General features: G+C 38.4%; 2 protein-coding genes and 1 long non-coding RNA gene across 3 annotated transcripts in view; 1 reads left to right on the top strand and 2 right to left on the bottom strand.

The window, feature by feature from the left end:
- The window catches only part of vipr1b (vasoactive intestinal peptide receptor 1b), a 48153-nt gene extending 43687 nt beyond the window's left edge, over positions 1-4466 (top strand). Inside the window, exons 12-13 of the mRNA XM_010753044.3 lie at positions 242-283; positions 1532-4466. Of these exons, the coding sequence (XP_010751346.2) occupies positions 242-283; positions 1532-1723 (234 nt within the window). The 3' untranslated portion in view covers positions 1724-4466. The remainder of the gene's footprint in view (positions 1-241; positions 284-1531) is intronic.
- Positions 4467-13968: 9502 nt separating this feature from the next.
- On the bottom strand, positions 13969-18799 carry sec22c (SEC22 homolog C, vesicle trafficking protein). The gene is made up of 6 exons (XM_027274485.1): positions 18553-18799; positions 18245-18408; positions 17927-18106; positions 17106-17224; positions 16694-16759; positions 13969-16583 (listed from the first exon to the last, which is right to left on the bottom strand). Exons 1-6 carry the CDS (start codon positions 18732-18734, stop codon positions 16383-16385), a joined length of 912 nt encoding a protein of 303 aa, XP_027130286.1. The 5' UTR covers positions 18735-18799; the 3' UTR covers positions 13969-16382.
- Positions 18800-26209: 7410 nt separating this feature from the next.
- The window catches only part of LOC113744492 (uncharacterized), a 2688-nt gene continuing 976 nt past the window's right edge, over positions 26210-27921 (bottom strand). The window contains exons 2-3 of the long non-coding RNA XR_003461588.1: positions 26873-26951; positions 26210-26262 (exon numbers count right to left, since the gene is read on the bottom strand). This is a non-coding gene — a long non-coding RNA (uncharacterized LOC113744492). The remainder of the gene's footprint in view (positions 26263-26872; positions 26952-27921) is intronic.

Raw genomic sequence — 27921 nt, 5'->3', positions numbered from 1 at the left:
AATGCAGCCAGATACCACAGCTGCAATACAGACTGGCTTGAATACCAAGGAAACCTTTCCAGCACATTCCTCTCATCTTTCCCTCTTTTTCTAATTACTGTAAACTAGTCATAGTACTTTTTTTGTCAATGTAAACTATTTGTGTGATTCATAGATGAGCAAATTGTTTTAAAGTCAGGATAAACATTCACTCTCACTTCAAATCTCACACGCTGCTATATGTGTTTTTCTTCCCATTTAGGGCTTTGTTGTTGCAGTCCTTTACTGTTTCCTCAATGGAGAGGTAGGTATTCCCCTACTTAAAGATCCACACCCAAAGATAGCCCACAGTGCTGTGGTAATTCTCAGAAAATATAGTATATAGTGTTTCTGTGGCATGCACAAGTAAGTATGAGTCACCAGCGTTGGTAGCTGCAGCCGTCCATCCTCCCTTGGACCCCCTCATGGCATATTTTCTGCGTCCTGCCTGCAGGGTGAGAGGGCTGTAAAAAGCATAGAGAGGCAGAGAGCTATTCAGTCATGTCTGCAGAGGTTCTCTGTGGACACATTAGTTATGTTCCCAGTGCTGGGCCAGATTGAATCACAGTGATGGGCTGGATGGTAAGGCTTGACACGATGCAGCCTGAATTTTAATCTGGCGTAATTTTCAGGTGTTCTTTTGCGAAGTGTAAAGCATTGGCTTTTAAATTACCGCAGCCTCAAGAACGCTACATGTTCCTGGAATTGTGTTCATTGTTGGTCACACAGTGGCAACAAAACACATGAAATGTGATGTCAACATCCACAGAAATGACAGTAATTTTCATACACATTTTCAAAACAAAATCAAGGACATGAAAATAACCACAGAAAAATACCTGCCTCTTCATCACCTCTACCTATAAAACAATAGTTACAGTGTCAAAAGTTCACTAAGTTTTAATAATATAACACCTATTAGTTATATGGTCATCATCCTGGTGTACCTCTTAGGTAATTATGGTACAACGTATTCCACAGGTACAAAATGCTACCGTAACAGTAAAGTAACAGCAAGGGCTTGAGAAAGTCTCTCAAAACCCACATGGAGGGGCTACTGAAGAATCACAGATATATGGGTTAAGTTCCCGACAATGACAGTTCACCAATGCTGGAGTACAGAAAGTGAAGAAAAGTACAGATCCTGTAATAATGACAGAGCCTGTATGTTTGTATAGAGTTCCAACAATATGGAACAATAACTTGTGGTTGAGCATTTCTTTATGTTGGACATATTATGATATGTATGGGGCATAGTTATGGGTTATTGGGTCAGTGTTGCTAAGGTAACGCAGTGAGGGAGTTCAAAGCTCCTGATTTAATATTGCATTAGAGCCCCCACTAGTTCACCTCGCATGCAAATCGTATTTTCCGTTAATGTTTTAAGGGATGCCACGGCATACAGTAAAATGAGAATATATGGTGAAATGATTTATTGATTTTATTCAGTTTGCCGTGTATTTTCATTTTACCGCAGGCTGTATGAGAGAGTTATCGCTCTGATCCATTGTAGGTTCAAGGAGAGATCAAGAGGAAGTGGCGGAGGTGGCACCTGCAGAGATACATGGGCTCTGACACCAAATACCAACATCCGTCTATTGGCAGCAGCAACAACTTCAGCACTCAGATCACCATGTTGACTCGATGCAGCCCGAAAACACGCAGAGACTCATCCACCTGTCACGATGACCTGTCTAGCATATGACTCACGCAAACTGTGATACAGGCGTACGTGCTGTACAAAAACACTCTCATGCCAAACATTAGGCGGGAAAATCACAGTGTATGTGAGCTCGGGGATAAAAAAAAAAATCACTCTGCGTTAGTGTGATGTGGGGCGAAGGAAAGTGATGAGAGAACACGGTGTGACTGTAATCAACTAACTATTTTTTTTGTTTAAAGTAAGTTTAGGTGACAGAGACACGAGCGCTTTTCTTCACAAGCACAGCTTTTGCACATTTAAATGGGAACCATTCATTTTTTTTTTTGTCTTTCACGATTCAGCGCACATGTACAGGTGAATTTGTGGGTTATATCATTATTGATCATTTGGTCAATTGTTATTAAGTTCTTTGTGTGCTCAGACACCCGGTAATGCAAAGTGTCACATATTAACGGGGTTAGGTGAAGGATCCAAATGTGAACTGCAGCAGCAGACCCGCAATCTGATGTAATTATGTGCTGATTAAAAATCACTTAGTGGATTCCTGCAGCTCCAAATGAACGAGGCTGGTGCAAAAACACAGCCGACAGAAGGAAATGAGCTGTTTTTTCTAAGCAGGAAATCCCATTATTTATATTGTTACAGCGTGTGAAGTGCCATCACAGGCAAATAAATGTACCAGAAATGCATTAAAGAAGTTTTTTTTTGTTTTCTTTGAGCGCTGGATGTGAGTGGTGATGGAAAATGTGTTTTTAAGGCAGAGAAAAATTTCAAAAGAACAAAACAGTGTGCAACATTTTGTTTTTTCCTCACTGTGCAGGAACAGAAAAAGAAAAAAAACAACTGGCTGATAACCAGCAGCAAACTTTAGATTCAGACTGGGTGACCAGTGTGATACTGATTCACAATGATGGGTCTGGAGTACAAATGCCCTTCTCTGCACTATCACTCTCATGAGAGACTGATTGCCCTTCGCCTTCCCTTTTACAACCTTCCCTCTCTTTTCCTTTAATTCTGAGCCTGAATTTTATTTTTATTTTTTTTTACTATTTGAGGAACTCTAGAGGCAGTTTTGCTCCGATCTCTGATGAGTGCCTGGTTTCAGTGTTTTGAAGCGACACTTTCAATCAAATCTTTTCGCTTGCAGTCGTGCTGCACAGCAACTCTGGAGAGGAAATGCCTTTAAGCAGTTCAGTCCTTGAATGTTTACATTTACTTGAATGGAGTCATTTGACAATGTACAGTGCAAGTATACAGTGTAAAGAAAATGGATTGCTATGTATTGTTGTGCCATACAGATTGTATCGTGGCTACAATGTCAGTAATGTATCACTGTAATTGTTGTTCGTTCACATTATTGCAACATGCGTGATTTAGTCTCGCCAAGAACGCAGAATTCTCTCATACAAGCTTGTTTATGTAGCGCTCTGTGGGTCAGTGTTGAGCATAAGTCCTCAGACGTATACAGAGACGCTTCCGCTGTGATGCTTTGGTAGACTGACTGGAGCTTGAACTCCTAAATCCTCCATTTTGAAATATTATGTTCTGAATTCTCCGTCGACGTGTCAGGTTCAAACTTCTCCACTGGAGGAGTTGTGAATGTGACAAGTCAGTTGGAGGCGGTATGTAAAGCAAAACAAGGTGACAAGGATGACTGGCCCTGTCACAATGATCCTATCATCATACTTTTCAGCTTACGACGTTAAGACTTGAAAGTCACTTGCATGTCCATGCAAGAGGAAACATCCAGAAGGTCCAGCTTCAACCACCACTGATTTAAAGCATCAGCATAGAACACAAAAAAAATCTGACAGTAAAGGCCTTTGTATGGAGTGTTTTTAGTGAATGCATAGTGCTACATCTTGGGAATTGCGAACATTCATACCACTCACATTTGTCCATTCCAAGACTAGAAGCTAGGGGGAGCCGATAACAGCTCTGCTCAAAAATACCAAAATCCACCTGTCAGCGTCTCACTAATTAATATTTTATATCTGTTTCTTGTTGTCATCACTGTGAGGTTCACAGGGAGCCAGCTGAGATTTAGGGATGCTTACTGCTCCTGCACAAAAAAAATAATAATCCAGTACATAACTTCTCCTCCGCACTTTTTCCCCCACAAATGTATCAAATATCAAATTTCTTTTCCATTGACTAACTGTTTCTCCACAGTCTTTGTCCTGAGGCTAAGCGAACAGCTACTGTAGCATCATGTTTAGCATACAGATATCATCTATAAATGTCAAACTATTCCCTTAAAGACTTATTATTATCCCCGGCTTCTGTTGTCAATAATTGTAATTGTGTGAAGTTGCCAATGTACCTCTCATAATAGTGAATGTCAATGGATTTGTACATACTGACGAAACAAACTGAGTTTTCAAATCCAGTCACAACTGTTGCTATAGGTATTTAGTGTTTTTGACAACCTGGCATGGCTGTTTTGTATTCAGTGAGATAATATTTGAAAAAGTGATATTGAACCAATGATGACTCTGTGCACTTATAGTAAGTATTCAGTATTGGACTATGTGTAATATAGATTTGTTCATTTGCAAACTGGATATTGTGTTGTGTATATTTAAGAGTTTTGGTTTGTTGTTATTGCAATACTGTGTGACACTGGTGCAATGCATACTATTGTGAAGCTGCAAGTATTTATTAGCTTACGTTCACATTTGTGTACACATTTTTGTTTCACAATAATTGTTTTTTGGTCTATGATTATTTTCATTGTTAAATGTGTTGAACATTGTATTTGACCAATGAGGACTTTTGACCTTGTTCCACTCAAACTGTATGAAATAAATTATTTAGCAATATACAAGATGGAGATTGGTTTTATGTGAAGGTGAAACTTTGGTTTAAGTGTTTATACCTTCAGTCCACGATTAATTGTTGCAATATCCTCAATGATTGCTACGTGTAACATCTTTTTGCCTAATTGAAGATTATTTTAAGTAAGTGCTCTTTGCTTTGCAAGGGCCTAGAGATGATTCATTTTTATATTTCACTCTCATGGATGCTCACTAAGCTTCAGACTCAAGTTATTCATGCAAATACGCTAATCCCTGTCAGTGAAAAAAAAAATCGCATTGAACAAGCTGCACGTAGGTCTGCATTTAAATATTCATATTTTACAGCTGATGCCTCCATCAACAACTTGCACGCAGGTTATGTTTAGCTCAGAAACAGAAGATGACTTGATCAAATTTCGGTGTGTTAAGGATGCAAGCACACAGCTTGATGTTCCAGCTGATACGAATGTGTAATATCATTAGAAAGCAGCACATTGGGTTCTTTAGGAAACAATGTGGTTGTAACAGACAGCTAAAAAGGTTGGAAACATCCTCTCTAGCTCACGGAAAGGAATTAATGACTGTACTATTTCACATGTGCTGCTACAGGTCACAATGTCCTTAAAGACAACAGTGCCAGAAAACGTAGAAAATACTTTTTGAAGAGCTTTCAGCGCATATAATTCAATGATGCAAGGTAAAAGAATATTTATATTTGATCTCCACTACATGTCAGGGACATATTGTACCTTTTACTACTACTACTACATCTCTATGAAGGTTTACTTAAAACATTAATGAAATCATAAAAATGATGATTGCTATAATTGAAACAAACAGTACAAGTAGTTTGACTTTTTGCACCACGCGAGGCGGCAACACCGACTTTTAAACACCACTGAAGCGTTATTGCGAGAGTTTTTTAAAGGCACAATTAAAAATGTAAAATTAAAAATACAGGGCTGGACTCGTTTATCACTCCCAAATTAATTACAATGTCTGGTTTCAAGGACAAACACGGAACAATAACTCAATATAAGTTATTAATTTTTCTCTAACGCAGTCGATGGTTTGTTTTTTTAATACACAGCACTGTAACGGGCCTAACATTCAGTCATAAGATCAGACACAGGACAAGCTTCAGTTATATATGTGAATATATTTAATTTATGGTCCAAATTAACAACATGTCCTGCATATTAACAAATACATTTTACTGCTTTACTTGCTCTACTTAAGCAAAATTAAAGACTTTTGCCTGAAAGAGTATTTTCAAATCTTGGCATCCATAAATAGTTTTACCCAAACGAAACAAATGGTATTGATTAACGTACCTTTACATTAGTAATGCTCTTGAGCACAATTTGGAGACATTTTACAGATTTCAGAGAAGTATAATGTACAGTTCACTCCTTTAGTTTCTATAGATTAGATTAGATTTGACACTTTTGACTAAAACTTTAGTTTAACAGTTGTTTTACTACCATTTTATACTGCAGTATTTCTTACTTCTTACTTTTACTTAATGATCTCAGTACTTCTTGGTCCACTGGGTAATGGGTATGAATTTTCCACCAGTCAGAAATCAAAGCAACTCTCCAGTTCCTCACTGTGCCAGTTGCACTTCAGTTACAATATTTGACAGGTATGACTGACCCGCTGAGTTTGCTTTGGTGTAATGAAACTCCAGCTATTTGAGTTAATCCCTGTGTTGTCCCTCAGGTTTATTGGTTCACTCGCTCGCCTTTGAGCGGAGCGGACCTCTTGCTGTGCTCAGCACCATGAAGAGGAGCAAATTTAGCCAAGCCAAGACGCTGTGTGCCGTAAAAAGATTAATAAACACGCCCTGCCATGCCTGCTGTCTCAGATCAGCTGCTCTTGGGTGTAATGTTTCATTAGCTCTATGCACAAAGTGGAATGAGCATGCATATTACTATTCATGAGAATTGTAATGATTGTAAATAGAGGGATTTTCAGGGCTGAAGGTTGTTGCACGAAATATTAAAAATATATATGATTAAAAACACTGACCCTAAGGCTCATGTGTTGAAGTATACCTGTCAAATATATAGAAATATTCTTTGTCTGAAATCAAATTATGCATTTGATTATTCCCCTGTCTGCATATATATAACATGTCAGATAGCTTTGAAATATAAGATTCTGAGATTTTTTTATAGGCTCTCGCTGTCAGAATACATAAAACAGACAGTGGGATGCAGACAGAGGATGGATGAAGTTATTTTCAGATTCTTGGTGACTTTCAAAATGTGAGACAGGTGTCTTGCCTTTAAGCATTGTTTAATATTCATGACACCGGTTAAATATTCATATGACAAATAAAGCAAAGTTTGACAAAGGCGAGCCATTGAGCAAATAAGTGAGCTCTGTCCAAACGGCTAAGAGGCTGCTTTGATTACCTTTGCCGTCCTCCGCACCACCCCCGAGGACCTGAATGTTAATTCAAAGAGAAGTTGTCTGTCAAATATGATCTGATCTGATGTCTGTCCTGGAGTCATGCTGATGAACATCAGAGGTCTGACCGCTTTTTTGGAGACAGAGCTGGAGGAATAAGTATTTGTATTGATTCTATGACCTCTCAGGTCAGGATTTTGCTCCAATGTAATGCAGCTACCGCAGCTACACGAATGAATGAATGATGACAAAAGCTTGACTTGTTCCACACAAAGACTTTCGGGGACGATGTCTCGATCAGCTTTGATCTTTTTATTTGCATATGACAGAGAATGTTAAAACAATCTGAATTACCTTGAACTTCATGAACATTTCACCCATTAGCATGCCCACCACCATTATCACCCAATACTAACTGATATAAAAGAATAAAGTTGTCCTGGACTGCCCCACCAGGACCAGCCAAAAGATATTCTGCTCAGTTTTATAGTTTATGAACACACAGTATACAAAACAATTGTGAAATGGTATGGAATAGCACTATACATTATGTAGATATTATACACATAGAGACAAAAACAAGTTTAGGAAGTTGAGGATGACATCCTGAACTTATCTTTCATATTTAACATAAGAAATATAAGATTTATGTCCACACCTTATAACTGTTTTCCATTACAAATGTATAAGATGTTCTCTTGCTTTTGTTTTCAGCCTTAAAGAGATGGTTTTTTTTCCTTTCTTTGCTCTTAACAGTGCATTGTCGTCACGCTGCTCTTTCATCTTGCTTTTTAAAGTACACTCAGTCATGATTAATACACACCACAGTCTATTAGAAAGCAATTCTTCTAACATATGCACTTACATTTAGTATGTAAGGTGATCTGTCATGGCCAACACACACTATAGAAAACCACGCTCTTGTTTAACTAGGGTGTAAACACCAGTTGGGAAATTGTTCCACGCATTTATACAATGTCAGGATGCTTGATCGACTTAAATACATGATTCATTTAGGAAAAAATATGACTCATATAGTCTTTAAAAGCATGCCGCCTGGTCTGGGTGAAGTGATTGTATTGTGTTTCCGTCTGGGCTGGTTTGGCTGAGAGAGTTTTTGCACAAGGTTGGCACGTTGTGAAAAATATGACCAGAAACAAGATGTGATGATGTGCAAAATACTGAAAGTCCATATTTAATTGAAACAAACAACATTAAAAAAAATGATATCTATGCGCTGGTGCAGGGCAGTCCTGGTTCGAATCTGTATGGAACACTGTACCCAAAGACATGCAGGTTAATTGGTGACTCTGAATTGCCTGTAGGTTGTGCATGCATGTGTGAATGGTTGTTTGTCTCTATGTGTCAGCCCTGTGCTGAAGTGGCGACTTGTCCAGGGTGAACCCCCCCCCTCTGCCTCTTATCTAATGCCAGCTTGGATAGGCCCTGTGACCATGTTAAGGAAAATGGATGTACATCCATGCACAACAAATACAACACACAACAGATACTACACGATGCTGTGTATGGCAGCGCCTATATACAGTATTGTAATTGAATCTATCATAATTAATATAGCTAATGCAACTCATATCAGTGAACTGCTTGAGTCCTAAAATAATGATGTTGAACAGACTTCTGAAAATAACCTTGACTTTGCTTTCATCTGATTGCCTCTAATGTCCGTGAGCTGCAGTTTTATACAGTAGATAGTTCTCAAAGGAGCTGTTAGTGTTGGACTGATAGCAGAGTCAGTTTCAATTTCAGGCCATCTCTGTGTTCTCTGAATTACATAAGAGCGGGGAAGGCTTAGATGAAAAGCAAAAGCAATAAATCGATTTAATTATGGAAGTATTTTCTTTAAAAAAATGATATTGAGGTTTGACTGAAAACATCAGAACAGGCAAATGAAACAGCACAGCTCAACAGGACATAAACGAAAAAGTCTGTGCTCAAATAAAAATCAAAGAAAGTCTACAGTATATACTTTCGATAAATAATAAGGATGACAGTTTCAATACTCTCCATATATAAAATGTATGTATGTTTTCCACACCACCGATCTCTGGGACGTTTAGAGAAAAGATTCAAAATAATCCAAATTAAAATCAACAATTGTAAATATTATGAAGAAGAATACTAATTAATCACATGAATTATGTAATTTGTCCCAAACCTGAACAGCCAAATGGATGCTGTGGTGACATTGTGTATCTTGTTGTCATGCCTTCACTTGTGTATTTAGTTCCTGTGTTCCTTGGTGTCAGGGTGCAGACGAATTGTCTGTTTTTGCTGAGGAAGGTTCCTAACTAAATTAAATAATCCGGAATTATTTACGCAGCAGTGATGATAAGAGCTGTTCAAATTGTCTGAATGTTAAGGAAATCTGCTACACTGCTTCCTTTCTCATCTCCTTTAGCATAAAAACTTTGATGAACTGTTTGTGGGTCGTCCATACGTTTCTCTCTCTCTCTCTCTCTCTAGGCTATAAGTTATCCCACTTATTCAAATAATGTAACATGAATATCACACATCATATAGTGTAACGGAAGAAGGTTCCTGGTTCGAACCTCGGCTGGGGCCTTTCTGTGTCGAGTTTGCATGTTCTCCCTGTGTCTGCGTGGGTTCTCTCCGGGTACTCCGGGTTCCTCCCACAGTCCAAAGACATGCACTTAATTTTAGTGACTCTAAATTTTCTGTAGGCGTGAATGTGAATGGTTGTTTGTCTCTATGTGCCCTGTGATAAGTTAGCGACTTGTGGATGGATGGATGGATGGATGGATGGATGGATGGATGGATGGATATAGTGTGATGGTCAACACCTTCTCCGTCATGGATTTCCACCATGTCAGGTCATGTGTTCCATCTTTATGCTTCTCTCCATGTTCATATTGATGCTCCTTAACTTTCCTCAGTTCTGTTGGACTTGTGTTGATTGGATTGGATTGTTGGACTTTTTGTTCTTTTTGGACTCCCTAGCCGCCTTTTTGTTATTTTGTGTTTGCCAGTCTGTTCAATAAGTTAAAGTTACCTTTTGTTTACTCAGTATATACCTGTCTGCAATCAAACCCTCTGTGCGCTGATAGGTATAGATTAGAAGCTTTAGAACAGCTACAGAAACTCAGCCTTTGCACTGAGATCACGTCTAAAATCTGATTTATAAACTGTATTGTATCTCTTTGGATCAATTACACTCACAAATCCACTTGTAAGCAGGAACAACTTGTACATCTACACTGTACTGTTGAGACAAGAAAGCAGGAGACTCACAAGTTTATAATTTGATTTTTCTTTGGTTTCATGCTTTGGTTCAGTCAAGCCAGTGAGCAGGGAACATCAAAGACTGTGGGTCTATGAATTGTTGAACATACTAATAAGCATAAGGGACATACTGTAGGCTATAGCCTGAAGGTCTGGAATACCAGACTGGGAATCAGCACATCACAGTGGTAACATGGTATGAATGTAAAAGCTTAGCCATTATTTCTGCTACATGAAAGCACACAGTGGGAATCTCAAGAATGCAGAACTGTAAAGGTTTCTGGGTTGATGACTTGAAACAGGAAACTCATCATTTCATTTCAATTATTTGTCATAATTAATATAAATGACTCAAAGAAAATGAAACCTGCTATTGGCCTAATCAATGTGGTTTAAATGACTGCATATACTACAGGGTATGTAAGAAGAATATTACTTAACATTATCACCCAATTCAGGCTCTATTAGTTTGCTAGTGTCTTTTAGCTCTTTGTTTTGGTTTTACATCCCTCATTGCTGATAGGTTCAGTCTCACTGCTCTCCTGAGTGTTGTTAAGCTACCTGCCCAGCACAAAATGGCAATTAGGAAATGTGGAGCTAAAGAGTCAGATATTTCCTCCAGTAGTTGGAGTGAATTTCCTGTAGATAGGCAAAGTTGGTGATTGGCATGGTCAAAAACAGATCTAAAAGAGTGAACGGACTTCAAGTCAACGTTGCTCTATATCTGCCAGATGTGTCAGCAACTCTCAAAGTTTGCTATATAAATACAAATCATGTCGATTGTAAATTGTGTTTCGTTTCCACAAAGTGGTCAAAAAATAACTTAAGGCTTGCCGCAGAGATAAATCAGTTATTAATACCAGTTCTTAAACCTGTGCCCACTGCTTTTGAAGCAGAGAGAGAACTGTCTGATAATAATAATAATTTCATATTTAATCATATTTTTTGATATTGTAGAGAGAGCTACAGTCACGGCACTGTGCAAGATCGATGAATGATGAGTTTAGAGTTAATGGGAAATGCTCGGTGTAGGCTGCCAGGATGTGGCATGGGCACTGAACCTGAGACAAAGATTAAATAGATGAGTGGGTGCCAGAGTGACTCACCTTGATTAAATCTACCACGGCTCAAAGTAATTTCATACAGTCTTGGAGAGTACTCCAAAACACTCCCTGCCATCACATTAAAATATCAGAGAGGAGGTTTGACCTTCTGAATAAGGTTGTTGTTGCTACACAGTATAGCTTCAACCTTTGTCAGAACGTGCCATGAGGCTGTCAGTACCCCTCAGTCGTCATTTCTAATCTGATGTAATGTTCTGATGTGTTGTTTAAGTTAGGCGACGTAGTTTAAAGAGCACGTGGAGGCAGCTGGGGTGAATACGGTCAAACAGGACTTTCGCACAGGAGGACACTGTTTGTGACCTTTATGAAGCCAAGTCACTGACTTACATGCCATCATATGTTACATTACTTACAATAACCGGATTTAAAAAAGAGCTGGGATTCTGTGTAAAACATGAGAACAGAATGCAATAATTTGCAAACCACCATCTCTCCACACTTGCAGTCAATGAAGCCTTTGTGTGTTGTATTTACAGGTAAAATGCATGTAAAGTAACTTGAGTGCAAAAAGAATTTCCCCTTAAGGGATCAAAAAAGTATATATATATATATATATATATATCAAAAAGGATGGCTGATGGCTGTGACCTCTTTATGTAAAATGTTATTACAACATTAGCCTCTACTGTCAGATCTATAGCTACAGGTCAGCTATTGCCAAATGTTTGACTGATGTGGATGCAGATTGAATCCCTGTCAGCAACTGTCAGTCAGTGACAGGAAATAGCCCAGTGTCTGTGTGTGTGTGTGTGTGTGTGTGCAGTAACCATCATATGTGATGGAAACATTAGAATATATCACCTGTACAAATATAAATGGAAATATAAAAGGTAGCACTGGATTAAATCATCTGTAAAAGTCGTTTGCTACGTATTCTATTATTACACAGAGCAGGTGACATTTCTGAGAAGAGAGAAATGTGAGCCGTAAACATTTCAGTCGGACCACACATGCCACTAAGCCTATTTGTTAAGGGATAGAGGGCAGCTTCTCAACTACAGGAGCTTCTGCCAATTAGGATAAAAGAGGTTAATCCTTACAAATGAGGATCGCTGAAGCTGATGCTTTAATTTAGATGCACTGTAGCAGAACCCATGGCAATGTGGATTTATAATGCCACTATGAGCACCAGGGAGCATGTTCAATTTGCAACCTCAAGTAACCTTCCTCAATATGCATGAAAATGCTGACAAACGCTTTACATGCTTTACAGCTAATGACACGACCACATCAATGTCTATAAACTAGTGACCAGAAAAAACATAAAAGTGGCCACAGAGACTGAGAGTCAGATGTTTATTGAGAGGAGGGGAGGGGAGGATTTTATGGCCGTCTCCAGAAATTAAGCAGAAGCTTATTTGTGACGTTATTGGAAACTGCAGCGAGTGATGTAGGCTGAGGCCGAAGGTCATGAAATATCAGTACAAGACCCAAAGCAGTGTATTGATGTGAGGAGGATTAAAACTGGATTATCTATAAGAACAGCATTCTTATATCTGAGATCCATGCGGAGCTAACGTTATGATTTAGACATCTGCCAAAGAACTGGATAAAAGAGAAGAACTGCAGTTTCATTTGAATGAAATTAGAGTTCTTCCAGTTTGTGTCTTCTAGCATAACCCGTTAGTAGAGAAAGAAAATATTTAATAAAAGCACTGAACATCTGAAAAACACACATGAACTGAACCCAACATGGGACTACAGCAGCTTTGTCACCTAACAGACCACATCAGACGCTGCACACGTCACATCGAAAGTGAAAAGTTGCCTTCTTTATTGTAACTTTATTGTAGCCCAAGTCAACCTTTGGTGCAAGTCTTCTATTTACCCAAAGTAAACCTTCTTTTCATATACCCTTTTGAAATAGGCGTTTGAAAATTTATTCACGTTTCGTTGCCTGTGGAGAAAGTTTCCATTCAGTTTTCCTTCTCCTACTGTGCTATATGTTGACAATACGAAGGTAATTTGCAACATTATTGCAAAATAAACTGGTAATTATTATTTCTCTAAAGTGCTACTCAAGGTTCGATCTGTTGTTGGGTAAAACTTTTTACATTTGCCTGGAATGTGAATTAACAAACCTCATAGTCGATTCAAGATGTGGATGAGGAGTCTAATCTTTACTCGAAGTCACCGGTCCTGCTGTTTAAACTTTAATATGACCTATGTAAATCTGGGTCAGCGGTTCTGGGGGAGCAATTGGACAATTTCCACAAATGCTAAAATGATCCACCTAACATAAGGATTTAGTGTCCTGTGCACTTTATTTCCACCTTTTGTGACCTTTTCTGTCAGGCTTGTGCCAATCACTACATTAGTCGTGCAAGCTATAGGACACTTTCATCTGTAAGAATTGTTTCATCCTGTGGACACTTACATTGATAAATATAATCAACCTATAACATATGACCAACCAGACATCACTGTCTCTAAAGACTAGTATATTATGAAAGGGCTCCATCTGGTGTAATATTGGAAAAGTTACAAGTTACATTTCATGTTCCAAGTTTACTGTAGCAATTTAATTGAATTATTTATTTCCTCCTGTCCTGTTTTCCTTCCAGCTTAATCATCCTTATCTGTATGCAGCATTATAATACAAAGAGGTAAAGGAGCCACATGATCAAGGTAATAAAATATCGCTGGAGGTAACGCTGATTTCTTGGACGGACAAAGGAAAACACACAAATAGAAAAAAAGACTATTTATTAATGAAATGTCAGTTTTACCACAGCCGGAAAAAAAATAAAGCCCTGTAATCATCACTGTGTTTGGCAGTTGGTACATTACTTCCCATTATTAACAAACTTGTTGCAGTGAGTTTAATTAAAAACAAATTCCTTCATTCTGTTTTATAATGAACAACATAAAGAAAATCTTATTAAAACAAAATTTAGGTTGTTTTTCAAACCAAATAATGTATTCAGATTAGACTTAAGATTTCAGATGTTGATTAAATAAAAAATAAACTATATTTATATATGAAGAAAAGTCCGCCACATGTTCCAGTTGTACAGTGTATTTTCACTGTTATGTTATAAACCTTCAGAATCGACAAAATTCTCCTTCACTTTTATTTCAAGTCTTAAAACAAACCTCCACGTCGTGTTTCTACATCTTTAGAACATCTGTGGTGACATTGTACAATTCATTTGGTCAACAACTTGTAATCTACAGCGGAAATGATGAGTCGGTAAAACCTCTTTCGTATCAAAAATATTACAACATCACCGACGTCCTGCACAGACAATACCATGCGGCATGACAAATGATGACACTTCATATTCAAAATGTTTGGAAATTTATGTTTAGCCTCATTTAGACAAGAGTTTACTCCACTGTCACGGCCTAATTTTCTAGCAATTTACTAAAATATCTGAACAGCGCAACCTACTTTAGAACAAACTGAAAATGTATTAATAAGAGGTCCAACTATTTCATCTGTAGCTACACCACATGTAATGCGTCCAGTGAAAACATCCTCACTCTGTTAACTTTGTAAACTACAAGCTAAAAGTTACTTTTCCAAACTATTTGTATATTTTAGTGAAGGACGTCTGGATTGTCAGAGGAGATGTTGTTTTCTTTATAAATCCTCTCTATATTTCTCGATAAAAAGGGATTCATATGATGAAAATGCCTCAATGCCAAACACTATAAACTAATAATTTACTTCCCACGCTTAAAATACGTCAGTGCAACTGTTTAGCAATTAAAAACTGAACGTCTAAGAAGCTAAATACGTTGAAAGTTAAACTAAAAAGAGACTTAGCCTATTTATTTAGCAGCACTACTGTGATGTGTTCTATACTGAAACATACTGTAGATCATAGCCATATGATTTCTACGTTTTTAACAATCTGAACTACGTATAGGAGCGGTGTTATAAACCCCAAAGAAAACACCATCAAAGTAAACATAAATCAGGATATAAATAGCATTTTTAGCTGAATCTGATATGCAACACATTCAAAGACAATTGCCTTACCAACACACAAAAAAAATACAAATCTAAAGCTAATAGTGCAGTCTTTAGTTTGTTTTTTCCCCAACAAATTATTTTACCAATAAAATCAGTGCTTTCACACTCTTACCTGCCGTTTACATTTTGACAATACAAGAGCTCAGTAGAAAAAAGACGAAACTAAAACATCAAAATTTTAACTCGATCGTACAAAAATGGGTTTAATCTGGAGATGATATGACACGATTCTCCTTTGATCGCAAGCTGCGTTTAAACTTGTAAGATAACATGCCTTAACATCATGCCTTACATGAGTTTAAGACTAATCGGAGCTCAGTATTGAATGTAACTTCCATTAAGTCGTTAAAGAACGGAGCCCTTACATTTGAATCTTTGCGGTGACTAGCTGAGCACTTGCTGGTAAGTAAGTCAAAACGATTAAACAAACATAGTAAGGCATGAAACAAACCATAGCTTTACATTTACACCTCCGCATTAGTTTTTTTTACTGGAGCCTAATGAGCAAAAACAAATAGAAAAAGCTGCATTGCCAACTTTACTTGACTGTCATTCATCTTAAATCAAACTACACTACATAATTTATGTATCGTGCTGCTACCGGCGTGGGATGGATGACCCGGTCTGCTCATCAGCCATGTGTTAAAAGTAAACAGTATATCTGACGTCTGTCACAGTCACAAACTGTCACCTCGCATTGTAAACTGCAGAGATAATCAGTGGCCTGGGGCAGCAGAAATAATACTGAGCAAGCGTGGCCGACTTCAACAGTTCGGGCTGTGATAAATGATTGTTTCTACATGAAAAACTTTGGTCAGCAACTCTGACTGGAAAAACTCTTTCTTTAAAATCTTAAGGATGGCACTGACTGAGATAACTGAGATCTCCTTTAAGCTTTTCTGATTTTCTTTTTACAGTGTTTACAGAAGAAAGAACTGCATTTCACCGTTTACCCTTTACGATCTTGGAAACAATATAGACAAAGTGCAAGTACAAGAAGCTTGTAGTTATAATTTTCCATGATGACACAAAATTTCTGAATGTTTTTTTTCTTTTTGTTAAAAATCCACACGACATCTTCATGTGGATCGAGCCTGTCATTCAAACCTGTCCTCTCCTCCTCAGACCCCACAGTCATTGGTTCTGTCTTGGAGTTTACGGGTGAGGATGAGGAAGGTTGAGAGGGAGGCGACTGAAATATGAAAAACCAGCTGCCACGCGTTCCTCAGGCCGAGCAGGTAGAGGTTGCATAGGACGATCACACTCAACAGAGTGAAGGATTTGTGTTTCTTCAGAGATGAGTGGAACAGGTAGAGGTGGCACTGTGAACACAAGAGAGAGAGTTCATATTTCGCACGGAAGGAAGGAAGAGCATCAGAAAGAGTTTGACGTGGTTGGGTTTAAGATTGCAGTGCTGAAAATGGAAATTTACCTGAAGCACGCAGCAGACAAACGCCAGAAGAAATGCCACAACATTCCACATTCCTTCATAATCATCCTGCATATAAGTAAAAAAAAATAAAAAAAATAAAAATCAAACAGTTATTTCAGATTACAGCTTATTCTCCCAAGAGACACATTTTCGCAGTTTCCTGCAGACCTCATCATTATGAAACCTCTGCTTTCACAGCAAAATGCTAATGCGCGGCAGCCGGTCCAGCCAGCTTAACATATCTATAATTAATGTTAGCTTATACATACTATTCCTGAATAAAATCCCCAAACTGCACATAACAAATGGCTTTAGTATGCATGTTGAGAAGGCCATGTTTGTTCTTAAACAATATTTTTTATTGAATATGCTGGACGCTGGAAAAATCGGTGATAGAAAATTTGGCACATACCTGGAATGTGTACTCTATGAGGTGAACACCACGGATTATGTTCAAAGATGCACACATGATATTTAGGACCAGAGAGAGGATGCCTGGTGCCGTCACCGGTTCCAGTCTTACATTCTGACCTGTTAAACAAAAGTAAAAGTAAAACTTTGAGAATGACATTCAGCTGGCACGGCTATACTGATAATACATACCATACTGTATCTACTTATTTCAGTGCTGCACAGAGAATGTCACCAAGAGTAAGGAACTCCTCACTGAAACCTGCAAGAAACCCAGTACCCCTCACTGCCACATCTGCATCAACAGTGAGCCAGCTGAGATGGTGGAGTACCTTGGAATCACCCTCTGCAATAGCTTTGATTAACACACTACCTATATCCACAAACACCGCCAAAGGAGGCTCTCTGCCATCCCGAAATTTAGGTCAGTCTGTGCAGGAGCATCATGGAACCTTTTTCTACTGTTCCACATGCTACTTCACCATACTCAGTGTCACCTAACAGGAACAAACTCCTCGAAATAACACACAAAGTCTGTGAAATCACTCGTCTCCTCACTCCCAACCTCCCACAGCTCACTGATATTTCCATCACATGCAAAGCACTCGACCCCAGCCACCCCCCTTGTACTCATGTTTTACTCTACTCGCATCCGGCTGCAGATACAGACCTCTGATGTGTATAATTGCGTGTTACCGTAAGAGCTTTGTGCCCTCTGCCATTACTGCTGAACAAATAGTTATTACACTCTAATGGACTCACAGTGTTGTGACTGTATTGTGTTCCTCTAATGGATGTCAATAACTGATCCATCGATCTTACCAGATCCAGGACCTTGCTCCATATGCCCATTTGCGATGCCATTGGTGAGCTCCACTTCATCCAAGTCAATTACTTGTGGTGGATGAATCCTCAGATCCTCCTGGACCTCTGCCAATGTGACCTCCAGGGCCGGACCACCGCTCTGGTTGTACTGCTGCTTCAGCTTCTGAATGGTACTGTCTGTCAATTGGCAACAGTAGGATAAATCAGTGTATTTATATTTAGTTTAAAGCGTCAAAGACAGAAGCTTTGTTTGTCATTTGACACATTGTATAAACAACAGCAAATCTAGACGACAAGATTTCTCTTCCTACTCACCAAATTCCAAAAATGGATATGGCCTGTTTGCCAAGGCGACAACAGTGCTATTGAAGCATGCTGTGAACTCCCATCGCAAATCTTCCAGGAAGCAGAAGGCCTTAGCAACAGGGAGGCTGCAGTGGCACACGGTCATGTAGGATACACCCTCTGACGAGACGAAGCTGAACAGGTGAGAGGAGAAAAGGTGTTTAGTAAACAAACAGCCTGACGCAGTGTGACATGGATGCCCCTGTGTTTAGATGGACAACAATCTTTTTTTTGCAGTTACAGAGAGCACAACCGAGCGAGTCTGCTTTGGTCCTTACTATATGTTGAGCTCCTGGCCCTTGACGGTCCCTCTGTCAGGTAAACGGGCCAGTGCCTTACTGACGGTCCTGAGCTGCTGCTTCCTCTCCTGAAGCTCTCGGTTGTGTTCAAAGTCTGTGGAGGCTGACAGGGGGAGTCCATCCCTGACCCGAACCACAAAGGCGAACAGGATCAGAGACATGATCCACTGGGCCCATGAAGAACACACAGCCTACAGGAGGTCAAGAGGAAGATCAGATCATCAATATTACAATGTTGGGGCTGCAGCTACATTATTTTCATAACGTGACAGTCATTTCCTCAAATGATTGATCAAATATTGGTACATAAAATGTCTCTAAAGCCCAAAATGACACCTTTAAATGTGTGAATCTGTTTGCTAACACAAATAACAAGTAACATGATGTTTACTCAACTTTTGGTTTAGTAATAAACCTTTTTCACAGCAGACATTTTGACATGAGATAGTCGGGTCAACACAGGTGCTTCTAATGACACTAACTGAGGTTCTGTTGCATTTAGTGCAGCAGATTTTTTGACTTTGCAGTGAGCCGACATGCAGTGCAGCAGCACCCTGACTCTGTTTGACCAGAATGGAACACAGCCTTAATTAGTATCATTGCTAACACCTGTGTTCATCTACTATTATCATGTCATGGCTGCTGTAAAAAAAAAAAGGGTCAATTATAATTAGCTGAAGATTATTGATACAGTAAGTCTATTGACTTTTTTCAGCTTAATTCAATGCATTTGTCACATATACAGCCAGTAATAGTAGTAGTAGTAGTAATAATAATAATAATAATAATAATAATAATAATAATAATAATAATAAGAAGAAGAAGAAGAAGAAGAAGAAGAAGAAGAAGAAGAAGAAGAATTAGCCATTTATTACCATGATATATAGGTATACTTGTACAGTGTGATCCAATACAACAATTATGCTATAAATACTATTTTTACAAAGCGTAGGTGAGTTGTTTCTAATATTATGGCCCTCTCATGTCTGTAAATGGGGTGGCCATAGTATTAGAAACACACTGCAAACTAACTACAACCTCAATACCTTAATAGTTACATTATCACCTCTCTGACAGTGTCAACAAAAACAAAAACATAATAAGCTTCATAAAAGTAGAATTTATGGCATTATAGAGTTATTGTATTTGAACACATTGGATGATCACATTACCTAAATATTAGAAACACCTAGGGATGTAATACAAACCAGTAGCACGTTAAACAGTATCAAATATATTATAAAGTTTCAAATATAATTTTAGTGCTTCTATGTTGATCAAATGTCCAGTTGGAGAATTTGGCAAGAATTTTTTAGAATTAAAAGTTAGTTTTTATTAATGTAAGTGAGGCTCTTGCTTGAGCTTATTAACACCCCAAATAAAAAAATATCTTATTAAATAATGTTTGCTAAATGTGCAGCAACAAACCAAATAGGCATTTAAAGATATGAAATCCTTAATTTCACTATTGCTTTATACTACATTATGCATTTGTAGATTAGATTCATAGATTAGAGTGACGTTTTACATTTTATCCATTCTGTCTCGCCAGAAATTTATCTTAAGTCTAGTGTTTTTCTCCTTATATTTCTTCGTATTGTAGACTTTTTTTAAAAATGTAGTGAGTAATCTTATGCTTTTGTTTTTTGAGATATGGCAATAGTCACAGATAGCTGCTATCATTGTACAAACTTTATGATGTTAAATTTAATGCAGTGACATTTGTTTGAATTATGTAGTGATATTTTTTATTTCCACTGTATACATAAGGTACTTTTAAAACACCCTGGCAGAGTCAGGGGCAGATGCCAACTGAAGTCCACAGAGATCACCTCGCTGATCCTCATTAAACACAAGATCAGGTTACACGCCCTGTACGAATGCCAGTGGGGGGCAAATCTGGCATCGAAATGCCAACTCTTACAGAATGAGAACAAAATATGACCCAGTTACAGTTGCAGCAGGCAGCACACACGTTATTCCCCACAGGAGGCAAAAACAAAGAGAATACAAATGGTATAGGATCACTTAAAAACAGCTGTCATACCAACCAGATATTAAACTCTCACTACACTGGCCAGTTGCAAAAGGTTTTCATACAGCAGAGTCTGGTGATTCTATATTTTTTTCTTATTGTGAACAAATTCCTTTGAAAAAGACCAAAACCTAACACGCTTCTAACAGCTTGTGCATCTAAAAGCTTTGTGTAGCTTATCCCTCTGCGGATATAAAAGCTCAATTGTTGTCCAAAAATATTAAAAACACATAAAAGACAAACTCTGTTTACATCAGCAGCTGAAAATAGCCTCCAACAGATGCACTGCATACTCTTGTTGAAGTAGCGTTTGTTAAATACCGCAGTGTCCAGCTGTTTAAGAATTAAACAGAAGTTATAAAGCCTTTCGTAAAAATAAAACATGTTAAGTCTTCAGTAGGGACAGATGAAGAGGTGCCACAGGCGGGGCAGAGAACTCTGCTTCTGGCCTTTTCATGAATTGTGTTGACGTATATATATCGCAACATTCAAGGAAAAGTAGATCTATCACTGAACCTACCATCATTTGCAGACTTAGTGATAAGTTGCCCGCAGTCCATCACTCTCACATCAGCGTAGGCCTGCTGGCTGAATCAGTCTTCAGACCCTCGATCTTCTTTATCACTTCAAAGCCGGAGATGACGACACCAAGACGACGTGGACACTGCACGACACAGAAATGATTGTATCTGTTACAACTACAGAGCAACTGATTTTTATCGGATTCTTCAAAGAACTTCAAAGGGCCGACAACATATTTTACTCAGTCCGCTTCTTACCTCTAGCTTTCTGCCAAAGTTAGAACAGTATGTTAAACCTCATATGAGAGATTTCTATATTAGCTTTTTTGCCCTTCTGTAGTCGTCTCATCGTTTTGAGGTGGGCCGGGCTGAGTTGGGGAAAAAAGGTGATGCCACGTACTCCGGCGCGGCAGTCATCAATATTTCAATACAAATCTGATAACTGCTGGCGGTCGTTTGCTCACACTCAGTGAAAATCTGATCAAACCACACCACACCCATACAGTCATAACGAAGCAGACTAGCTGTTACACTCCCCTAAACATGTTTGTTATGTAATCATGACTATTGATTTCGGGTGTGTAAGAGCTCTGACTGAAGTCGGACTGACTGTCTGTAACTGTGAAGATCGTTCTAATGCTTTCTGAAATTAGATTTTACCCGTCAAGATGAGGGCCATCTTGGTTGTGCTGTTTGTGGAAAATCCAGCAAAGAAAGCCGGAGGGGTCGACCAATGGCAGTGGAGGGTCATGAGAAAAGGAGAAAAAGGAGGAGAAGAATGAGAGCGAACAAGTAACTTCGACAAAGTGTGGGTGCTACTGTACCATGAGGGGGGGGGGACTAAAAAAAAAAAAAATGCATAATTTGACAGACCATAATTGTTTTTAATGATTGCAAATCAATTTAGATAGACTTTTGGCTGTTGCATTAAAACCAGCCACAAACACTCAAGAGTCAACAGTGTTGGTGACAATTGGATCATACTAAGAAAACACAGTCTGTATAATTTTCTCCTTTATGTTTCAAAGTTTTTATCCATGTAGGACGTTGCTACCTTAAGGTGGCAACCTGTTTAGAGATAAGAAGTGTACAAAGCCAAATAACCTCAGAATGTTTAAATAGTAAATTTGTCAGATCATATCCAAAAAAGCCTTGCAAATACTTGCAAATACAAACTAAATAGAAATAATAAGTCAGGCAGTAGAGAGAGAGAGGAGAGAGGAGAACACAGCCTGGAGACACATACCTTGGAAGAGCAGGATGCAGAGTTTCTGTAAATTTTACACAAAAAACGGAAAGAAAATGTAACACATTTGTAGGTAAAAAAGAACGAATCCATGTTTCTCTGCACTTTGAAATCTAACTGCAAAACAGAGAGGGGATTGTTGACGTTCACAATGACAAATTCTACTCAACAAAGAAAGGGACAGAAAGCATAAAACACCAGAAGAAAAAAAAAGCAAATAAATAATACAAGTGACCTGCCAGTTAAATGGTATAGTTATTAAAAACGGTGCAGACTGAATTTGATTTACTTATTGTTACTCACATGAAGAACTGTGAGCCGTTTGTGTCCTTCCCACATGGGCCATAGACAACAGGAAGGCTCGTGTCGTGTTTGAGAGTGAAGTTCTCGTCGTGTTGGGGGCAGAGAAAGAAGGAGCGAAGTGTCAGTGTGCGTCCTCTGATACGCAATAACGGAAATATTCAGGGAAGAACAGGACAAAAAGGGAGAACTGTTTCAATCCATGAAGCCTAATCATGCCTCACCAACCAGTCCTTCTGTAAAAGCACATATTTTTGTTTGTCACTTCTAGTCCTGGTCTAATATTATATGAATAACTAAAAATCTCATAATTTTACATTAGTCTGAGAATGTTCCAAAGAATAACATATTGATTCCATTCGGTTTCACTTGCTTCAATAGAGATCCATGCATTGCCTCATCTTTCTTCAGGGTCACATTATCATTAACATATTAACATTTCTGAGCTGGGAATCATTTAGAAAACGCCTCATGATGTTGGATCGAATAGATTTTAGAGATAGCCAGAAAAAGACAAGGAAGAAGATACGTAACGGTTGTCAAAACAAAAGACAACGCACAAAGAAAGGGTGATAAGATTTTCACTATGATGAATCATTTATCTAAAGCAAGTTACAAGCCTCCGAACGCAAACAAAAATGAAATCTTTGGAAAATTGTCGCACAGTGATATAGAGTATAAGAAAAATATTACGTCTCTACTCTAATTTTTCTACAAATATAAAAAAAAAAAAAAACAGATTAGAGTAACATCTGACTAGTTATCAACACATATAAAATAAAGCCATGCTCAAGTGATTCATTTAAGCACTGAATCCATGATATCATCAAGCTATTTGCAGATAAAGTTTCCAATTGGAAAATGCTTCCCAATCTATTTGATCTAAATATGCTAATCCAAGTTGCAAGCCTTCATATCTTATTTGTAATACCATCTTCCTATTACGCAGAGAAACCGGCAGCCTGACATATCTCATGGCAGACGTGTGGCTATAAATACCCCATATTACAAAAATGTAATTTGAGCAGCGGAGGCTTTGGAGGGTGGCTGTCTGAATAGAAACTTCAGTACAAACTTGCACCTGCACCGTTGCAAACATTTGCACTGGTTTAACTGAGAGAGAGGAAGGTGGTGGGGACAATGTTGACATGGTGTTACTGAGCTGTGTACATCTCTACCTTCTCATTTTGCAAAGACCACTCTAAAATAAAAGAATATGTTGAAAATTTTAGGCAGGAAGATTGTAGCTTTCAATAAAGAGAATGCCTACTCTCCATGCTGATTGATAAAGCCCACTACTGTTACAAAATAGAAGACAGCACTATACAATGGAAAAATGAAGGTCAACACAGTCATACATAGGAAAACCCGTTATTAACACAAGAGGCACATGCAACATTATGTTATGCAAAAGCAGCTAAGTCAGAGATTTAATAAATATATTATTGACTGCTTATTAGATAATTTGATCTCCCATTACCTTCAAAGTAGCCACCATATATGGACTCTCCTCCTCTCCATTTCCTGCAGAGGATAACATTAAATCATTAATCATCTTTCCATTAAAGAAGTGCACTATACATGTGTACACATTACAGAAAAGGACTAATTTTTAGAGAGGCTTCCACATTCAGGAAAACAGTATGTTCATTATGAAACAATTAAAAATTATGAAACACAATAAAGTCAATGATGCTATATTTAGTAAAAGTGCCAATATACTGTAATGGCACTCTTACGGTACATTACTGCATATAGTGCCAATATAGAAACCTGGCCCCTTTAGTAGAATTTTTTGATGGCTGCCACATTCAGCCATGGTCAGCATGAACAAGTCATGATGCTTTAATCTAGTAAGGTGCCATATACTTGAAATGGCGCTTTACTGGTTATAGGTTTTTGTTTTCGTTGTTAGCTGTGACTCCATGCAAAGCATCGCCGTACTGAAAACATTCTACCCAAGGGAGCATTTGATTCTTCCTTAAACAAACCAAATCAAAGAGCAGAGCAGTTATTTGCTCTGTTACATTTCCATTGATTTTATTAAAGAAAAAAAAAAAATGGAGCCAGCAAGCAGGAAAGGTGGAATAGCGAGCAGCGGGTATGACTAACTTCATTCACTCAATTTGATTAAAACACACACTTTTCGAGGCATACTTCAGATGTGATTACCTTCGTGAAGTCGCCTCCCTGGACCAAAGTTTCTTAACAACCTGTGAAATGTGGAGCCTTTGAGCAGAGCTTTTTCCCTGTGATTTTGCCAGTTCCCTTTTCACCTGCAATTAGAGTAGATGTTAATCGTCAAAACATAAAACATTCAACGGCTGCTACTGTGTGAAAGCTTTGAGTGTTTCAATGTTAGTCTTGGACATGCCACAATGAGGTTTATTAAACAAGGGAATGAACAGTTGGAAACTGATGCCTTGGTTCAGGCACCTGTTGTTAATACGCATGTGCAGCACAGCAGAATTCATTAAGAAATCTTCCACTGGAGTGATACTGGCAGTGGACAGAATATTGGCCCAAAGCATTGCCCCCTGGGATTTCTCTTCCCCCCGAGGGTGAATGGAGACGTGAAGGCAGAGATTTCATTAGATTGTGTATGCGTTTAAGGCTGCTTTCAGTGGACAGAGAGCTGGCTGTTCAAATGGGCAGCTTAGGTTGCTAACTTCTAGTATTTTGCTTCACTGGCCTCAGCATTGTTCCAAGGGTTTGGTTTCTAATGGTGTGAGCTGATCCCAGCTAAAAGGACACATTAGACACTTGGAGAAAGCCACAGCAAACTGAACGGCTGGACGGTGATATTACTGTGTTATGTTGTGTCTGTACATCCAGAAGAGGAACAGACGAATCAGCCATCTCCCATGTCTGCCCTTGCCAGCATCACATCCTGTCGGCCAGGTGGGGTGAAAAATGAAGGGAGGATCGATCTGCAGTCTGTTCGCAGATTTATGGTATCTCTAGGCAGACACCACTACCACAGTACACTCTGTTCTACACAGTGGGATGAAATACTAGGGAAAAGACAACGACCCCTCCACTCCACTCACTAGACAATTACACTACAGCTATAGCTCTTTCCTCAAGATATCCAATGACCAAGAGATGGTGTGGAGCCTGATAACTGTGGCTCTTATTTTCAAATCCATATCTCATATCTGTATTTATTTACCTACTCATCGTGATATTTATATATGGTGAAGACAACAAGGAAGAGAGCAGGTTTAAAACCAGAAAATGATTGCTGTGCAGATTGCTGGCTACTCGAGCCACCAGTAAATCCCCAGTGTCTCTACTATTACTGGAGAAATCCATAACACAGCACAACTGTTTTCAAATAGTCAAAAAAGGAGTGTAATGCAGTGTTTTACAGTTGTCACTTGCACTTCCGAGAGAGGAAACAGACTAGTTTCCTTGTTAAGTTTCATGTAATGCTCACAAACAAGTTTAAAAATGTTTAGTGTAGTGAAAAACAAAGACACAAGAGTTATAACATGACTGTACAAATACAACCAGTGAACAAACAGAGAAAGTTTTTGCTCGTCGTTGACAAATATCCGAAAAAAGTTGAAAGACAATGCGCCCAACTATATAAAAACACACAAAGAAAGTTTATGAATGAACAAGGAATCATCAATATGAAGTTGGTGTACAAGGATACAATAAGAGTTACAATACCCCAAATGTTACTATGCTGCACATTTTTAATTGGTCTCCAACAATTAGAAGAACCCTGAGGTGAAGCTCAGGCACTGTAGAAACTTTTCCAAGCAGGAGCAAACTGAAACTATCTTACAAGCATATGAATAGTTTCCCCCCTACCCTGTCCAAATATAAGTAAGTTACATTATTAACATGAGGGAACGGAACGGGTCTGTGCGTTTTCAAAACAACTGCATGTTCCTGTGAAAAGTGCATAACTCTAATAGATCCAGGGCTGATTTCAAACCAACCATTCAGTACTGACATGGTTACAAAACCAGTCTACCAAGCCAACATACACCCCGCGTGTTCCACTTTCATTTTCTGCAACAAACAATGATCAAAAAACCTCCACAAGGCCACAAAAACTACATCGAATTTAAACATCTTTGCTGATTATGTTGGTTAAAAAATAATAATAGCTATGAGAGTGAGCCAGACTGTTTTACACGTCTGACTAATTCTCAAACCTATAAACGATTTTAAATTCTCTACCTGGCTCCCTGTTGAGCTCCACATCAAAGTAACACTGAGGGCGGTCTTTCACCCCCATTGTGATCAAAGTCCAGGTGACCTAAAATGTAGAGAGAGTATTAAAGAGCTAAGCAGGAAAAAAATAATAAGGCCTCTTCCTTTAAAAATAAATCAGTAAACAGCTCATCAAGACCTGTAGCGGTCAAACAGCATATTAAGAAGAGTGTGTGGAAAACAAGGTAGAGAAGCTAAAAGGCAGCGAGGGAGGATAGAAACAGAAAGGGGAGGAGAGAGGACGATGGGAGGGGAGCCAGCCAGAAGTCTATGGGGAAATGAACGGGCTATGCAAATCCAAGCAGAGCTTCCTGACTGTACAATCTCAACTCCACTGCCCTTTGTATCATCAACGCGTGACAGCTCGCACATGAAAATTCAGAGCCGTCGACGACACAAATATTTACCAAGGTGTGTCACCACCAGCCTATCGGCTTGAACAGTTTGATACAGATTATGTGAGCAGAAAAGCCACAACAATGCAAGCGATAGCAGCACGTTTACCTGGATTCAAATGATCCAACACACATCTAGTGTTGCACAAAAAAAGACAATAAACTTGCCTTAATTATAACTACAAAGCAGCTTTGTGTGCACAGATACATATTAGACTAACACATCTGTCTTGATGGACATTATAAACGTAAAACCACAAGAAAAAGCACGCCTAATTAAAATAATAAAGTAATATATCTATCTAATAATCTGGTGGGACTAGTATACTACTATAGCTGTAGAGTGAAGCAATAGCATGCAACATTAAAGAGACTGAAGTAGACGCAACAATTTCAGGTAATGCATGTAATATAAATGCAGTGACAATGTATAATATATTTTAATTTTAATACACTGACATGAGGGTAGACTTATTACTATGCAGGGCTGTTGTCACATTAGTTTAGCAGGTGCACAGACTAAATATATAATATATATATATATAATATATATATATAATATATTATATATATATATATATATATATATTTATTTATTTATTTTATTTATTTATTATTTAT

The sequence above is a fragment of the Larimichthys crocea genome, chromosome XXIII (assembly GCF_000972845.2).
Source record: "Larimichthys crocea isolate SSNF chromosome XXIII, L_crocea_2.0, whole genome shotgun sequence".
Classification (NCBI taxonomy): domain Eukaryota; kingdom Metazoa; phylum Chordata; class Actinopteri; family Sciaenidae; genus Larimichthys; species Larimichthys crocea.
Note: the sequence above shows the minus strand (reverse complement) of the source record. Positions and strands in the feature narration are given on the sequence as shown.

Bases quoted from the DNA above. Each gene is read 5' to 3' on its own strand.
- sec22c (XM_027274485.1), bottom strand. From the start codon at position 18,734: ATGTCTCTGATCCTGTTCGCCTTTGTGGTTCGGGTCAGGGATGGACTC. The intron at 18,107-18,244 runs GTGAGTAGGAAG...GCCAATTGACAG, and splicing joins ATATCCATTTTTGGAATTTG to ACAGTACCATTCAGAAGCTG. The intron at 16,584-16,693 runs GTAAATTTCCAT...TTGTGTTCACAG, and splicing joins TTGTCTGCTGCGTGCTTCAG to TGCCACCTCTACCTGTTCCA.